The sequence below is a fragment of the Ambystoma mexicanum genome, chromosome 6q, assembly GCF_040938575.1.
Source record: "Ambystoma mexicanum isolate Mex_15411 chromosome 6q, UKY_AmexF1_1, whole genome shotgun sequence".
Taxonomy (NCBI): domain Eukaryota; kingdom Metazoa; phylum Chordata; class Amphibia; order Caudata; family Ambystomatidae; genus Ambystoma; species Ambystoma mexicanum.
The window spans coordinates 704,440,646-704,459,311 of record NC_090937.1 but is presented as its reverse complement, the minus strand read 5'-3'; the positions used below and the strand labels follow the sequence as shown (position 1 = coordinate 704,459,311).

The window sequence follows — 18,666 nt, the reverse complement described above, 5'->3', positions numbered from 1 at the left end:
ATAAGTGTTTAATGTAATAAACTGCTGATGACACTATGCTCCCCAATTGGGACTTCATGGTCAGATGTCGATCGAGAACACCACCCAATATTTTTACTTTCTTTAATGGGATAATTTGAACATTACCTACGTGGAAACTCGCGTACAAAGGACCCAGTTTGGAACAAATCGACAAAGATCCCACAATAAGCAGTTCGGTCTTGCTCTTATTCAGAGCCAAATTATTCTCAATCATGCAATATTCAATGATAGTATATACTCTATTCAGTTCAGCCTCGTCGCAGATGTAGTTGCCTGTCACCGGGATAACACACAGTGTCGTCAGCATAGTTGAAGATGCCCTCCTGGTCTAACAAGGCAACGAAGGGCACCGTGAAGATATTATAAAGACACAGTGAGATGCAGGCTCCCTGCGGTACGCCGAAATCGACGGCGACCCGAGAGGTCTCTGCTTCCCCTGAGAAAACTCTGATATGTCTATTGTTGAGAAAAGAGGCAGTCCAACATACTGCTGCTGGGGAGAAATTGGCAACCGCCTCCAACCTGGTGAACAATAACTCATGGTCAACCAGGTCAAAGGCGGTTGAAAGATCCAGAAGCATGAGAATGGATGCAAGGCCCCCCATCCATAGGTTCCAGTAACTTGGATTTTAGTCTAGTAGTGCTGTTTCTGTGCCAAAACCGGCTCTAAAACCGGATTAAGCACTGGAAGGTTATTTAAATGAGGGGCAATCAGACTATACGTGACCCTATCGAGAATCTTCAACAAGAAAGGGGCGTTAGTAATGGGTCTGTAGTTAAGAGGAACGTCCTGGGGCAGACCAGGTTTTTTTTTAAATGGGGGTAACCCAGGCCTATTTCAAATCTGCAGGCACAAGAACATCGGTAAATGAAGCGTTGACAAACTTGGATATAGCCTTTAACAGGTCAGGGCGGCAGGTTTTAATTATAATATTGAGCACCAGTCCCCTTTGCAGCATGTGTTTTTAAGTTGATTAACAACTGCAGAGAGGTCCTCCTGTAAAAATAGGCGAAAAATGTAATTGTGGGCTAAATAGATTACGAATAAATGATCCACGGCCCTTAGGCTCTCCAGGAGAAGCCTCTTTCTTGTGCATTATGTCAAGTCTGATGCCCGTCAGTTTATCGATCATAGCGTCCTGTATACCCTGGCACCAGGGGGCATCCTTGGCGGGTTGGTTTATAGTAGGGGAACCAGTGATTTCTTGCTCTTTGAGTATGTTTGAAGAGCTCTTTTACCCCAGAGTGAGCATTTACGATCATGGAGTTGAAGAAATCTTTCTTCGCTTCCACTACGGCCAATTTGTAGCGTTTGGCTGCTATTTTATAGTCTTTCAAAGCCTAAGGTGAGTAGTTGGACTTCCAGCTATAGAAGGCCTTCATAGTGGATGCTTTTAGCGTCTTAAGATGCGACGAGAACCAGGGCTCTGAGCGCCTTCCCTCTTTTTTCTAAGCTTAAGAGGGGCTAAAGACTTGGTAATCCCCTCGAGATTAGATTGAAGTAGTCTCGACATCCCTAGTACAGAATCAAGAGGGGTAAAATTAATGGATGGATGGAGCAAAGGCTAATTTCTTTCCCGCGGAAGCCCTTTAAGGTTTCGGCCTAGAACACCCTGTGTCACTGTGCTCTTCATTTTTACAGGAAAATCTGCTTATCGAGAAATTTAAGAAAGCATGGTCCGACCAAGGGCAGTGAGCAACAAATATCCTTGGTCAGGATTTTAGAGCCCGATATCCAATCAAGGGTTTGGCCAAGATTGTGGGTAGGCAATCAATTTAGTTGTTCAAAACCCAGTTAGTCAGGAAAGACTCAAGGTCTGCAGCTACTTGATCCTCCTTGTTGCCCAGCCAGTCATTGAAATCTAGAATTCGGCTTTAGAATATGCAGCAAATAAATGGAAAGTGCTTGCATAAAATCTTCCTCCAGTGAGGGGCGGGGGTCTATAAATAAGAATAAGATTCAAGGTGGATTATGCCCAACTTTTAAATTAAGAGACTCTATTCCGTTCATAATTAGTCCTTTAGATTCCCAGATGTTTAAGGAGGACTTGATGTGCAACCCCTGCCAACCTCTCAATCTTGTCTGATCATATTGCAGCCATCAGGGATGGCCAGATTGAGGGAGGGGACGGCAGCACTGTGCCCCCAGGATTCAGTTATGGCACAGATGTCTAAGTTCATATGTGTAATACAAGCAGAAACCTCAGATGCATGCTTAACCAATGACCGTGTACTAAGAAGTACGCAAGCTAGGTTATGCACATTATGAACCTGCATGTTAGTACTATTGCTAATATGTCCAGGAGGAGCGCACAGTGAGGTAGAGGAAGGCAGGCTGTGAGGAATAACCACCTCAGGACACACTTTCAATGGTTGCCCCCTGGAACTTTGGCATAATAAAGATTTCAAGGCAAAAATGTCTGCTGCATCCAGGGATAATTTAGATTGCACGGACCCTGGATGCAGAGGCGCAGGGAGCAAGAGCTGAGCAGGCATACCAGAACGGCCCATGGAGGAGCAACCAGGATCCCAGTCCTCATTGCTGAGAGAACTGAGCAGCGTGGAATTCTTGTCAGCCAAAAGAGGCACTAAGCCAGTATGTTGAGAGGAAGGCACAATAAAGCTACTGACAGAGGGTATGGAAGTAGAGTTCAATGCACCGCGCACGGAGGTGACCAACGTGGGAACATCTGCTCTGAGGGAGAAAATAATCCGAGCCACCTCAATGGCCGCAAGCACCTCGGACAGCCCCATGATAACGACTGGATGAGATTAACTGGGCTCCTGTTCCTCCGTCCCCTTTTCGCGCCGGGTTTCTGGTCAAGTACGCGCTCTGAACTACAAAACCGACAGGCATTGTAGTTCAGCAGCCGTAATTACACATGCGTGCAGAGCATTGCTCAGATTCAAGTCGCACAGCTTGAAAACTCAAACAGAGGATAAAGCTTTAACAATATAGTTAGGAAGGATGGGCAGCTGACAGCCCGCAGTCGGAGGAGGATACAGAGACATTCACAGATCACAGCTGCAAGCCAAGGTAACTGCTCACCCTCCCCTGGGCCCGCAACCCCCCTCCCCCAATGGGCCCTGTGGGGACAAGAATCACAGACTATCCCCCAGATATGGATCCTCGGTGAGACCCTCCCATTGCCTTGGAAGCTAAAGCACCTGACAGGACACAAGGCCACACGCCCCTAAACACTGACCCCAGCACACAAGCATGCTTAAAAAGTGTCACAGGTCCATTGAGGAGGGACCCGGGCCTAAGGTGATCCCGGCGGCCAAAACCCTCAAGGTCTACACCCGCAGAGGGATCACAACTAATGTCGGTAAGTGAAGGTAAAGCAGCGACAACCAGACAGCAGCACCAAATTCTCTTCCGGGATAGCACCATCCAACGCTGTTGGTCTAGAGACTCAGAAGCTGGGGAGCCATCAAATAAGACACTAGAACCGTCGACCACACAGGAAGGGTCCTTAACACTGCGACCTGCAAAATGGCCACTTCAAAAGAGGACTTTGAGCCCTGCTTCCAGGATTTCCAAAACAAGAGGACTCAAGCCTTCCAAACGCAATTTGCGACATTCAAGGGGGAATTAAACAATCCATAGCGGATATGAGGACGGATATCTCAGATCTGGGAGAACAGACACAACCGAAAGGGCGCGACAGGAGGTGGTGGAGGAGACACACACTCCATCGATATCGCCCTCGTGGATCTGGCAAGGGCAACACAACAGAGCTGAAATGCAAGGACCTGGAGAACAGGCCCCGCAGATCTAATATTCGCATACAGAACCTCCCGGAGTCAGTGGCGGACTCAGACATACGGTTACTCGAATCTTTGAAGATCTGCTGGACAAGGAGCATGCCAGCGATATCCCGATAGACTGGGTCCACAGAACGGGCCCAAAAAAACAGGAGCCAGGCTCTAGAGCAAGGGACATGGTGGCTGCTCTGGCAAGATACCCGCAGAAGGAGGCGATCCTCTGCGCAGCCCGCCCGACGGAACCCATACACTACAATGGGGTGGAAATCCACCTATAACAAGACCTGGCCCAATCCACACTACTCACAAGAAAGGAAATCGGGCCAATTCTGAGACATCTGCAGGTCAAACGGATCAAATATGAATGGACCTTTCCCTTCAGGCTGCTATTTCAATGGGAAGGCAGACAGCAGAGGATCACCAAACAACAGGAGGGACTACAGATTCTCCATCTTGAGGACAAGGAGGTCACCACCGAGACTAGGAGATCGCTGCGACGTTCGACACCCGAAGCACTGGGACTGATTACAAGTAAACTCAGGATGCAGGCGACCCCCACCGCGGGCCTGCACCCCTATTCACCAGAAGAACCATCCGGGGACAAAAGAAAATTCATAACAAACAACAGGGCACAGTTTCAATCTCCCAGACCGCCTTTTAGCTCACGAACAATCTACTCCAGCACTCCAGGGGAAGGAGAGCGTGAGGGATCGCACACTTGGAATCTCAATGGGGGACTTAGTACGCCCCACTGGTCGGTCCTGGGAATTAAGTGGGTCTATCCATCGCACATATTGCGTGGGAGACCCATAAGTCATGAGACCCGCACCAGGGCAAGGGGGAGAGGAGGGAGGGGAGAGACGGGGATGGAAAGGGACAGTTGGGGGAAGTTAGGGAAGGGGGTAGTGGGAAAGGCTCAAGTTGGGGAAGGGCCCTCAAGATAAACCAATACAGGGGCACCGAACAATGCATAGACAGACTTGCCCTCACATATGCTCAAGTTACTCTCCCTGAACATACAGGGGCTCAATACCCCGGTGAAGAGGAAGCAGTTGGAAAGGCTATTGGGGCATCACACACCAGATATTATAGCCCTACAGGAAACCCACATCAATAAAACGGACTTCCACTGACTACAACTGACACAATATAAGCAGGTCTTGCAGGTTAATGCCAAGGGCAAAGTGGGGTGGTTCTGATCACCATTAAACAAGTGCTAGCTGCCCAGATCTTGTCCACAAAAATAAATAAAGAGGAGATTTAGCTCTTTGTAGTATTGCGAATAGCTACGTATATCCTCCCACTCGCCATGGTCTATGCTCCCAACACAGGACAGGATGGATTCCTGAGAGGGGTACTCTCGGACGTGGAGGGGTTTGCCCACAAGGAGACAATACTGATGGGGGATTTCAACCTAGCTTCGGACCCCAATATGGACAAAAGCTCTAACTCAACGCCAGCCCCCCCCCCCCACGTTCATCAGCGCTGCAACGGAAGATGGAACACCTGCCGCTGCATGATGTGGGTTACAATAAAGGGAACAGATCCGGGGTACACCTTCTGCTCCCACATTCTCCCGCATCAACTATATTTGGGCCTCACCCACGCTGTTGTGCAGAATACATCATATAGACACTCTCCCGATAACCCTCTCAGACCACGCCCTCATGGCATTGACACTTTACCTACACAGACATCGGAAGGGTCTGTGGAGCTGGGCCTATCCTAAAGAAGCGCTAACTGACACTATACTGCGGGGGGGAGAGAATATTCTGAATTTAACTGAGGTGTTGTAATATCGAACCAATGGTATGGGACGCTTTTAAGGCTTCTATTAGTGGAGAGCTGATAGCCCTCTGGGCCTGATGGCGAAAGCAACAACAGGCCCTGGGAACCCAATTAGAAAATCTCCAGGCTGTCATGGATAGAATGAAGCACAATACCTCTAGGAAGCTACGGAAAAAACATCAGTATATTAGAGAGTATGATCATAGTACCGGAATTATTCTTCTGAGCAGTGCAAAAATTAAAAACCCATACATTTGGAATCACAGCCCACCTCCCCCCCCACCCCCAACCCCCTGGGTAGCACTGAAACTGCTCAAAGCACCGACCAAAAGAGAGGGACTGGGCCTTCCGGACCTCTGCATGTACTATAGGGCTGCCCAAATCAGAGTCATCAAAGATTGGCCAGCTCCTGAACCAGGGAAGAAATGGCGTCAGATGGATCAGGCTGTGGTTGGCGCACCCCTGGGGGAAGTATTATGGCTCCATAAAGATGACCACCCACGAAACATGCATAGGTCAGATATCACAAAACTAGATGAAAGCACCTGGGACTCACTGGCCCAGAATATGCAATTTACTACCTTGCCCTCCCCATGTACCCCGATCTTCAGCAAGCCCCATTTCACCCCTGGCGTGGCTGCTGGGGCCTTTAAGAAATGGAAAGAAATGGGATGTCCGAAAATAGGGGATATGGTCCAAGGGTAGGACATAAAGACGTACTCCAAGTGTAAGGTAGACTTGGGGCTATCCAAAACAGATGGGATGCAATACCTTCAGCTACGTCACTGGCTAATGGATCCAACACAGAGGAAGACGGCCACTCATCCCTTCACCCAGTTTGAAAAATTCCTAGCCACCGACCAATGGGACAAATGTCTCATTTCCAATATATACAGAATAGGGCAAGACGCGGAACCAGTTGCAACCCCAAAATATGCGACCACATGTGAAGAAACGCTAAGTGAACCCATTCAACAGGAAGATTGGGAAGGGCTCTGGCGGGATATTCCAAGACTGACTCAAGCAATGCAGATGAGAGTTTTGGTATAAGCTAATGTTTTGCTGACATTACATTTCAATTCGCTTAAAACAAGTGTACCCTGATACTTCAGAGGAGTGCTGGCAGGGATGTGGCAGGGTGGGGGACTGGCTGCACATTTGGTGGGTTCCCAAAACTGGCTGCGTTCTGGAAACAAATTAATCAACATCTGCGTGCAATATTTTGGATGGAGACGCTCAGGGGTCCAAGGGAGGGCCTACTGTGCCTAAATGGACCGACCAAAAGGCTATGGGCAAAGACTACCGGGATGGCATATATAATTTTTTCATTGGCAGCTCTTCTAGTGGTCACGCAACAATGGAAGGTCAAGGACCCCCCAGTAGAACAGAACTGGTTGGCCAAGGTTTGGCAGTTCATTGCGATGGAATGAATGACATGTTCATTACAGGGTAACCAAGCCAAATTTACAACTGACTGGGAGGAGGTGAGGGACTTCTTACATGAAGATTTCAGAGAAGGATACTGCCCACATAAATTCTGCATTCTGCCATCGCCAGACTTTGGAAAAATCCGGAGGGCCCATCTACGCAAATGTGGTGGTCCAAGTGCTGGGACATTGTGGCAGCTGAGAAAGTCACGACCATCAGACTAGGCAATAGGCCCAAATTAGAACGCACCTGGGCCCCCTTCCTGGACTTCGTGCAGCAATTCCCTGGCTTGGCAAGACAGCCCCCGACACTACGCTGGATGGAAACCCAGGACTTAAAAGAACGAGATGGAATAAAAGGGTTGAAATGCGGAAAGGCCCCTGTATATCTCCAAGTCGCTAAAAGCTAAACAGACTAGAGACACTAACCTAGCAAAACCTCTACCGGAGGAACCCATCCTATGCCAAGCTACAAAGGAATACCGAAACTTTGATGCTACACCAACTCTGAATTAAGCAGTCTTCTATCTCTAACTTCCACATAGCTCCTTCTTCCCCCCCCACCCCCACCCCCCGTTCTCCCCCTAGTTGTTGTTTGGGACTCTATTCTCGATGAAATCTCATAACACATGATGACCCAGTTATGTTCAGTGATGTTCTCTTTTTTGTTGCTCTTTCTTTTTTTCTCAAACACTTTAACAAGTGAGAAACGTATGTAACATTTGAAGCTCTGTATAGCTTGTCAAGCCAAAATAATAATAAAAACAATGTTGGAAAAAAAAAATTCTGCATTCTGGAAATAGGGTAAAGACTAATGGTAAAGTGGCCCAAGGATCGGTACAGGGTAGGGTACGGGGATAACGTTACTTCTTGCATTTTTGACTCCTGTTCAGATCTTAAGAAAACCAAATAAAAACAATTTAAAAAAAAGGTTTTATAAAAAAAACACACGTACAGCACTTCTGTTGAGGTTGCTGCTGCCTCGGCTGTAGATCGGGACACAAATAATGATGCTGCGCAATCTCAACGCTCCAACTCAAAAAAGCTGCAATTGATTGCGTTGTTATTCGGGTAATGCAAACAACCATGCAACATCATCTATATTCGCTCATTGAATGAACTTCAAACTAGGACTGGACTGGGAATTACTGTGCGAAGCACGGGTATATATATATGTTCTGGGCAATTAAATATCCTCATAGACAAAGTAAGCACCATAAAACATCCATGGCGAACTTCATAAACCATCCATGGCGAACTTTTCTGGGAGTGCTACTAAACGTTTTGTAATTAACCCATCAGTGATCAAGAAATTCACCACAACACTGTGGAAGCATTATCGCAAGGTGAAACAGAGGACAACATAAAACATGGACATTTACTTACTCAGCACCAAGGAATCATGAAAAGCTGCAGAGTTCTTTTGCTGTGGGCGATCAACCTCTCACTCGCACACTATGGAGGTCCATGAGTGGGGTTCCTCCCCACCCAAGTCAATTTGCAACATTGTTGAAATCAATGCTAGTGCCTCACACCATCTACACAGGAGCCAAGCAGGATGTGCAGCATTCTGTTCCTTCCACCATGTAGGCTGGCATCTGAAGGATTCGCTCATTTATTTTACATACTACATTCCAGCCCAAGTGAACAATAACCTTGCCAGCCTGGTGGGCCAATTGCCCCCTTTTCACCCTTCCAAACACACTTTTTGCTCTTGATCAACTGAAGAGCTGCATGGTCAGCGATATGGTACCGGAATTAGAAAAGCTTGCAGGGACGAAGTAGGGAAGGCTATCTCGTTCTCTAACATGAATATTCATAGGGACTACCAAGTAATTGATATCAAGCATTTTCAGATTGGTTTCTAGACCGAGACCAGAAAAACTATGGCATTGTTGCGTTTTTTCTGTTAAGGCCTAATTGGATTCAAAATGCAGTTTATTATGTGGTTAAGTGGTTATTTTACTCCAATGTCAATTTCTATCATATACATGAACTATTCAAATGCTAGGAGTACTGCCACGCCACTAAAACAAGACTAATGTGTTTTTTCTGCTCTGCTAATAGGACACAATGCAAAGTATTCCACAGTTGTGTTCTAAACAGAATTCCCCTGAACATATTTTGTTAGATCAATGCTATTCTAGCAGCAGAGTTACTTGGGTAAGACAAAATGCTCCAAATGTGTCTGCGTCACAACACCCAAATCCCACAAAACGGCTAGTTTTGTTTCATTGGCCAATCACTATAGTATTTATAGTCGATAGCTCAACTAACAGATCAATCGGAAACCTAAGATCCAAATTCATTAATCAGTTAACAGCCAATGAGTGCTTACAAGTACTCCATTTTAAAGAAAATTCAACACAAACTGTTAGCAATACAATACAAAATGTAGGCAAGTACAATGGACCTACCCTGATCTCCTGAAGGTTGTGGAAATTATTTCCCACTCGGACAGAGATTTTGCTGGGTGTGTAGCTTTCGTCTGATTTGTAATCTGTATAAATACACAATGTTTTCACGGTTGTCTTTCTTCTAAAAATAAAAATCCGAAGTGACATTTTTAACAAAGGGTAATTAAACAAGGCTTAAACAAGGCTCTTACTGCAAAATAAATACATTGGCAGTTAACTTATTTCATAAACCTAATTCAACTATGATCTCGGAGCCGAACAATGGGATTATATTGTTCAAAAGCACCTTTTTTCCTCCATGGATGACTTAAGACAGAATTCAACCAGCGTCCTTTTTTGTAAAAAAGGAATATTGTCTTCAAATAAGAAGAAGTCTCTGCCAATTTCTTGCACAGTTGGGAATAATTCACCTAGGAGTCTTATATTATCAGATACGATACAGGGTTTACATTCTCTGCCCGAAGACTGGTTATGGGTTGCAGGGACCCTACTGGCAGCCAATCCAGTGGCCCGAGTTAGAAAACTGTTTTCAACATTTAGTCCTGGAATGCTCAAGGTTTTTCTCAGATCACCCAGAAACAATTCATTGTTAGGCTCGGTTGGGGAGCCGATTTTGTTACAAGAAACTATTCTGCTGAACCCAGTGACGCTAGATGCGTATTATATTTGCCAACAGTGGCGCTGGGTGGTCTGATTGGGAGAACAAGGAGGGTGGGGAGGTGCTTGCTAGTGGCAGTAAGTACTCAATGGGTTTGGGACATGCAATTCCTGGTTAATTATCCCCCTTGTTTGCAAGCTACTCGAATTTCGACTTGAGTAGAAAAGATGGACATTTTGTTATGAATCTTTGTTGCAATTGTCTGGAGGTTACACAGGCTGTTCTATTTGGGGAAATGTAGAGCTTTATTTTAGATTGGTGTAGCAGTCATAAAGAGAACTTGGTCATTATAGCTGGGGATTTTAACACTGATTGCTTGGGGAAGCAAAGCAAGAATCATGCAGGGTTGGGTGAGTGTTAATAAGCGTAAAAAGGGACTTGCTTGGGCTAGTTTTTCTAAGAAATGGTACTTCCTGTCCCTCAATGGTAATTTGGAGGGAGATTTAAAAGTGAATTACACTTGGCACCGAGGAAGGCAACATTCTAGGATGGATTTCATCTTTGTAACAGGGAAACTGTTCCAATTCTCTAACTGGCTTAGAGTCTGCGACGGTGCTCTGAGTGATCATTGAGTGTTGATATGGAATTTCACGGGTCCAAATGCAGTTCCCCTCAGCTGCCAACTCCAGTCTAGGATGTATTTCATCTTTTTAACAGGGGAACTGTTCCAATTCTAAACTCCATGCTGTAAATGTTTGTTTGGACTGATAGAGCGAGGATTGATTTTATGGTCTCAATTAAGAAAGCATTGTGCCGATTCTTCACCTAATGAAAGACATAAAAATGTTCACCGAGTTTTTTCTCTAGTTTCATTTTTTTGCATATCGACTAGAGAGAACCAAAATTATTGGAAGCTGGTGAACTCTGGACAGGGGGTTGGGGGGGGGGAGGGGGGAGCGTGGGAGGGTGCGGGGGGGGGGTGAACTGCTCAAGAAAATCCCATTTTGGTAGCTAGTTGGATTTGCTGCTTTGAAACTAGTGTCTGTGCAAATCCTTTGGTGAATTGGGATTTAGCATTTGATTGCACGGATATTGAATTGATAATTTGTCAAGTGTAGCGAGTCCTATGCTCCTGGTCCAAACAGGCTCTGTAAACTGATTTTTAAGACAGATCTGAGGTTTTGGGCCACCACACTGCAGGACTTATTTAAAATGGTTATCCAGACCCAAACTATGCCAGTGACTTGGACCACTGCTAATATAGTCCCTATTTACAAAAAGGAAATACAAGGAAATTGCAAAAATGGGGATTTCTGAACCACTTACTTAGTATTCCGATACACCTGCATAGCAATACTTCTCTAAGAGTCAGGCTAAGGCAAATGGGTAGCACTTCAAGAGCCATTTGTACATCTAATGAATTGCGGCAAGGCTATGACCTTGCCCCTTATGTGTTTAATTTGCATTGGTCACGTCTTCTCGTTGGTCATTGTGGCATCGGTGGAGGAGGGGGCGGCCATTACACAATGCTGCCATGTTTTTTGGATGACCGCATTTAGCGGTCGGTTGTTTTCTCCAAAATGGCGTCCGCCAAAGTAACGTTATTTATTCCTTTCCAACGCTCAGATCTGTGTGTTGCAACTCTCCCGTGAAGTTTCTATCAGAGAAGTATTAAGCTGCCTTCCTGCGTTCGTCCTGCCTCCTTTTTTTCCTTATTAATCCACTCTTCGTTCTAGTGTTTTCCCTGCTCCTTTCATTTTGCTGAACCGTGAATCTGTTTTTGTCTGTATTTTTCCTTTTTCTTGTACCATTTGTTTCCTGAAAGCATCCTAAATGTTTGTTGCTTTTTTGTTCCTGGTAATTTTTTTGTGATACTTATGAATTTATAATTCATATGCTCCGGACAGGTGCCAGTGGCACAAAAACCCCCTCTCCAGTTATTTTACAACTAAAGAGGGGTTTTTGTGCTACTTGCTTTTCTCTTTATTTCAGCCCTCCTGTTGTAATCTACCTTAGTTTGCCTGTGGATGCCATCAGGCTTGCAAGGTGGCAACTGGCCTTTCTCTTCACAGACGGCCTTCACACCAAAAAGAAAGGACCCAAGACTTGCATCTTCTTCTGAAAGTGAAATTGACGATAACAGTGACATATGTGAGAGTATCTAGCCAATTTAGGGGAGTAATTGGCACATTTTATTTTTACCTTACCAGTAGTCTATGCCCCAAAAATCTATTGGATCACGTACGTGGATGATCTTCTGCTTATTGATTGTAGGAAAGTGGGCATAGCTCGATTGCTAAATGCATTAGAACAGTATTCCATAGCAAATTTCTTAATGAAAAAAGCTAAGAGTAAAATGCTGGTATTTAGGGCAGGCAAGAAATCAGGAAAGCAGGTATGGATCAGTGTATTGAAGAGGTTACTAATTGAGATATTTGGGCTTTCATATATGTATCATCCAGGGGAAACAATTGCTGATTAAGTATTTACTGGATAAAGCGAAGCACTTGCATCCAAATAGATTTTTTTTTTCTTTTCGGAAAGTACTCGCTGAAATAAGTAATGACAGTTTATGAGGACAACATCACCCCCATTATTTGTTATGGCTTAGAAATATAGCATCAGCTGAGCGATTACGATATGGATATAATTGAGGGCCTGTTCAGGAGATTGTGACGGATCCTTGGATGTCTTCCCCTCTCCCATGGGGGATAACCCATCTCATTCCGCAGGGCGTTGCTGCCACAGTCAAATAATCCCCCTGGGGCTGGTTTACCGTGGGAGGATCAAATGGGGAGGAAACACCCACATGGGATGAGGGATGACACCCTAGGAGAGGCGGAGTACACTTCTGCTACGATCCCAGTTCCCTCAACCTCTTACCCCATCCATGGTGCAAGACTCCTCAATACTTCTATGTATGCAAACAAGGCAGAAGTTTGTCCTCCTTTCAATTATACTGAGAAGCAGAAGAGCAGTCATGACATCCTGAAAAATAGTACTGCAATGAAGATGCGGAGTGCAGATGAGCACCCAGTGGAATCGCAGTAAGCAGACCAGCCTATTAAATTTGGTTGAACCGGACTAACAAATAAAAAGCAATTCAGTACTCCAAACTAGGACAAGTCCCTCCCTGGAGGAGCCGCGAGGAACAGGACTGTGTTTGCTAAACCTGGGAAGGAAACCGGGATGTCCAGGGCAAAGTTGAGCGCCCTAGAACCAGTCCCGAGATACTGGCTGGGACGGTAGGCTATCAGATGAAGACAGCAGGCGATCTCAAGGTGTCCGAAGCTAGATGACTTCCTGAAGGGAGGCCAGCGCTGCAGAGCAGTTTCAAACCAAGCAGAGCCTTTGCAAGCAGCACGAGGCCTGTGGCTGAAGGAGGAAGCTGGAAGAAAGCGGACGCCCTCGCGAGCCAAACCCACAGGTATGCGAAGGGGCAGGGAACCGCTAGGAGCAGAAGTTATGGCAAGAGAAAAGGGGGAAATAATACTCTGTACCTGAGACCCTGATAAGGAGAAGAGGTGGTGGAAAGGGGAGGAAAACTCTGAACAGAAGTCTTGGGTCCTGAAAATGATAGCGAAGAAGCGGTTAGATCTTTGGTTGTACAATATGTTAGCACTTGGCTGGAGAGTAAGCCAAGCCTACCTAGAAAGAGGAAGACAGAAGGGAATACCAAAGTTGTTCATATTCAGTCACAGTACCCAAGAGAAAGATTAACCAGGTTGGATGTGCAATAGGTAGTACTTGGCAGGACAGTACACCAAGTCTACCTAGAAGGAGAACCGATAAAGCCAGGCGAGTCTGGGGCTTGCATCCATATGAAGAAGGGCACTTGTGGCAGAAGGTAGTACTTGGCAGGAGAGTACACTAAGTCTACCTGGGAATAGAATTGTGTTACGCAAATGTGGCACTTGCACCTATATAAGAAGAACAGTTGTAACTACTCTTCTTAGTCACAGCACCGGGGAGAAGAGTGAATCCGGTTGGCTGTGTAAAAGGAAGAGAAACCTGGGGAAGAGAGACATGCCCTAGGATTGTGAACATTGTGCCGAAGTTAAAAGAAGGGAGACCTTCTTTTGACCCCTGTGGAACTTTGTTTTTGCACCAATTGGAACTTTGTGTTTGGAACTTTTGAAAAGAACTCTGAATGATCTGCTACGAAGACTCTACTTTGCACCTTTGGGTTTGGTTGTCAGTGTGAGGGCTAGATTTCTTTATTTTTGACATTCTGATGGACCCATTTAAGAATTATGTTGAGGCAGGGAAACCCCTCTTCGCATTAGGGCTAGCGAAGCCTTTCCCCAACCCTACTTATACTTTAATAAAATTCTGTAGCAACTGAAATACCACACTTGTGTCGATCTCTCACTATTGCACCCTCACAAGAGGCACACTAGCGTTACCACAGTCTGGGTCAATGACCCCCATTTGATATGAGTTGGGCATTTTCTCCATGAATGTTAAAATTCTTTGGAAGAGGGTCCAGTTATGTGAAAAGCTTGTTTGCCCCCCACCGCATTCAGTTTATGGGAATTTTAATATGCCACAAATTGCCAAACCTCCATCGAAGGATAGCACAATACAACTGGAAAAAAAGGTCTTAATTTGGATGAGATGATAGAAAACCTGGCAGTGAGTAAAAAACGTCTTTGGTGACTAGATTGGTCTAACACTAATTACAAAAGATTTAGCAAATGGCCACTGCAAATTGGGTTCTCCAGCACATTATCTGTCAAAATATCCGTCATGGAGATTTGCTAGTTCGATTTTGCACTTCCTTTTAAATGTTTGCCTACAGGAGAAAATCGTTCTATGTGGAAAGAGTTGAGTTCGGAGCCCCGACTCTCAATACTGTCATTCGAACGTTGAATCACTTAACCATTTGTTTTTAGAATGTAGCACTTTGCCAAACCTTCAAATAGTTTTATAAGATTTGTGCAAGATTTTAGATTGTCCCCGTTGGAATTCCTTAGGGAGAGGTACTTATTTCTCTGTCAATGCGAATTGCCTTGTATCAATTTCTTTTTAGACAAACTTGATAACCTTTTAAATGTCTGAATATCTGTAAATAAATGTAATTTAATCTTTTGAATGCGAGGGCATTTTCGGATACATGAGCTGTGATCTTTTAAGGATAGCATTTATTGGTATTACCATGTGTATTAGATTGTTGTTAGTACTCTGATTTTGTGTTAAGGTTAAATTGTTAAACCACAGGACACAATAAAAAAAAAAATAACAGTGCATAGGAACATGCACAGTTCTTTCATGAATGAGCTCTTGAAGCACTGTGTGAGAGGAAAGAGGAAAACGGGGGAAGGGGATTCTAGTGACGTTTGCAGAAGGTCGTGATGGAGTTGCCGGGGGAGAAGAGGGCGATAAATGGTATAAAGGTTACACATCCAGATGACCTGCACACTCCTAGTTGGTCTTATTTCCTCCTTACTTATGGGACAGAGTTCAAAGGGCATGGGAGAACTGCACTTGTTCAGCAATGGATTAAAGAAATTAAGCCACTGCACAAATGCAGTAATGTGCACACTCAGTCCCTTATCCCCAAAGCACCCTCTGCTTTCATTTCACCATTCATTTTCAATTAAAGCTACAGTGGACTTCCGCTTTAGGAGTTGGAGAGAGGGCAATATGGAAGAACACGGATTACGTACAAGGACACGGACTACGTAGAGTCATCATTAAGAGATTTATTAAAAAGAAAAGCAAAAAAGCCAAACTCGCCCTATTGCTGTGAGGGAAGTTGCCTGCCTATCAAAACAAAACCTAAGGGTGCAGGTCAAGTCCATAGAAAACAAGTCTTCAGTCTAAAATCCTAATCACCAACTGGCCCTACCATTTTAGAAAATCACTTAACAAGTCTTATATACCTTTCCCTCATATCTCAACATACATTTCAAAGTAACGTTAAATCAACAGAACAATATTGTGTAGGACAAGAAACCAGCAGTTGTTGCCAATTATATTCTTTACAGTCTCAGGCAGACCCCACTTTTAGTGTGATGTGTGTGCTCTAGCTTGGGTGTTCGGGATAGAGGGTCTGTAGTCCTTCCACCTGGTTGCTGCACAGGTGTGGGTCTCACTCACTACACAGATCATCATCTTAACCCTTCACTAACCCTTCATCAATGAGCCTATAGCGCCCAGTGAGCCATTTTACAGTAAGTCATTGACCTGCTTGTCCCTTCTTTTTTTTTAGTTATATCTGGCGGGGGTTGCAGCTCTTCATAACTGATACCGAGTCATTCAGATTGATTTCCTTTTACATTTGTCAGTTGGAATTTTGTATCTTCACTCATGTTCTCTGAGACTAAAAATGAAGTAACTTTTGTGAAGTACCCTTCAGGTTCCTTTATCCATTGCCCCGTCTCGTAAGATTCGAATTGTCGTCCTTTTCAGTCTTTTGCCTCAAGTAATCATAGTGCTCACACAGCAAGCTTATTTCTAGGAGTCAACTTAGACTTTCTGGTAACAAAGGATCTATGCAAAATAACTTCGCAAATGTAGCTTTAACACACTACCAATAATAACATTTCTATTGTAGGTAAAAATGAGCAACTTTCTCTTGCCACAATGATGAAACTTCATGTGCACACGTTTTGTCCAACCTAATGAAATTACCGATATGGCATAAACCTATGTCAATCTTTTTCTCACTTTGCCTGAGATGTAAGTAAAAATATTGGTGCAGTTATGTAACGTTTTGTATTCTGTTGTCAATTCAGTTCATTTGTCTGATGCCTATGTTTCTCAAACACAGTGAATGCTATGCATTAAATGTGACACCTTCCATAGTATGGTAAGCAGGCCTCCAAGAAACTAAATGAACTGTGAATGTTTATGAACAATCACTCTATGATGCTATTCTAAGTTTGTATGTTATTATAGATAAGCAATGCTATGAGGTTATGGCAACCATCAGGTCACTACCCTCAGGGAAGACCTCAGGGCCTGACAGGCTTCCCGGGGAATTTTATAAAACTTACGAAGACATACTAGCACCACTACTATCCCAGGTATACAATGAGGCGTACGAGGAGGGCCGCCTCCCCGATCCATGCACGAGGCCACCATCATCCCCCTGCTAAAACCCAACAAAGACAGCACTAACTGCGGCTCATACAGGCCCTTGTCCATGCTAAACGTGGACTATAAAATACTAACGGCACTAATGGCAAGGAGACTACAGGTCGTCATCCCGCACCTGATCCACTTAGATCGAACCGGGTACGTGCAAGGTCGATCCATTATGGAAAACCTGCGCAAACTGCATCACGTCATATATAGCACAGAGGGCGGGCTGGATAGATGCGCGGTGGCGTCCTTGGATGCCTCCAAAGCTTTTGACTCGCTCCGGTGGAAATGGCTCCACGCCACACTGGCCAAGATGGGAATCGGGCCAGCTTTCTTAAAGTGGGTCAAACTCACCAACACAGACCACATAGCCAGGGTGCAAACTAATTACAAATTCTCTGACAAATGGAGCCTTTTCAGAGGGACCCGACAGGGTTGCCCTCTTTCCCCCTTACTCTACATTTTAGCCATCGAGCCAGTGGCAGCATACCTCAGGCAGGAGTACGGTGACGGGGGCATAACAATAAATGGGGTGACCCACCTAGTTTCCATGTACGCAGACGACATGCTTCTCTATTTTAAAGACCCCGAACACATACTACCCTACATACTGGAGATATTGAGGGGGTTTCACAGATGCACAGGGATCCAAATCAACCACGACAAGTCTTGCCTGTACCCTTTAGCCGCCCTAAGCAACACTAATGTAGAACACCTCCCCGCACTAACCCTCAAATGGGAGCCCACCTCATTCAACTACCTAGGCATCAAGATCCATCGCGACCCCAGAACTGAACATGCGCTGAACACTGAGAACGCCAAAGTTGGCTTGATTAAATCGATGGACTTTTGGAGCAAATTGCCCCTTTCGGTGGCTGGCAGAGCGGGGCTCCTCAAAATGGTAGCATTGCCGAGACTACTGTATTTCTTCACCAATGTCCCGTACAATATCCCCCGGCAATACTTCAATGAGCTAAACAAACTCTGCAGGAAATTTCTATGGCACGAAGGAAGACAGTCGCCCTAGATGTAACGCAAAGACCGTACGACAAAGGAGGCCTCAATATCCCCAATTTCGAACTCTATTATCTAGCAGGCCAGCTGAAACATGTGATCCAATGGATGGCCGATGACCCCACCTCGGATACACGCCTATTACGACCCTCAGACACTGCTTAGGGACTTACTCTGGATCAAGCCGGACGCAAAACAACAAAATCCATACCTAATCACGCTAGGCACCAGGATCTGGAGAAGAGCCTGCATGTTCGCCAAAGTGGCCGACCCCTTCTCCCCCAGATCCCGATAGCTGCTACTATGTCGACCAGACCAGAGGACCAGAAGGCGATCAGGAACTTATGGGAACCCCTCGGCATCGCCACCCTGGGAGACCTAGTAGACGACCATGGCATCCTATCGTTTATGGAACTGCAGGAATGCCACCAGGCCAATTCCTCCTGCATGGAGCGACAGTGAAAAACCTCATGAAACATTGGCCCGAGATAGAGACCCTCAACACTGGGCATGAGGCTATTGAGAACCTACTGAGCACGGCAGA

At 45.3% G+C, this 18,666-nt stretch overlaps 1 protein-coding gene across 6 annotated transcripts in view; it reads right to left on the bottom strand.

Moving 5' to 3' along the window:
* The window catches only part of ANAPC10 (anaphase promoting complex subunit 10), a 529,205-nt gene that overhangs the window by 294,564 nt on the left and 215,975 nt on the right, over nt 1–18,666 (bottom strand). For all 6 annotated transcript variants that reach the window (XR_011282252.1, XM_069631214.1, XM_069631218.1 and 3 more), the window contains one exon: nt 9,422–9,542. Coding sequence is in view for 5 of the 6 variants with exons in the window: in XM_069631214.1 (XP_069487315.1) it covers nt 9,422–9,542 (121 nt within the window). In the remaining variant the exon portion in view is untranslated. The remainder of the gene's footprint in view (nt 1–9,421; nt 9,543–18,666) is intronic.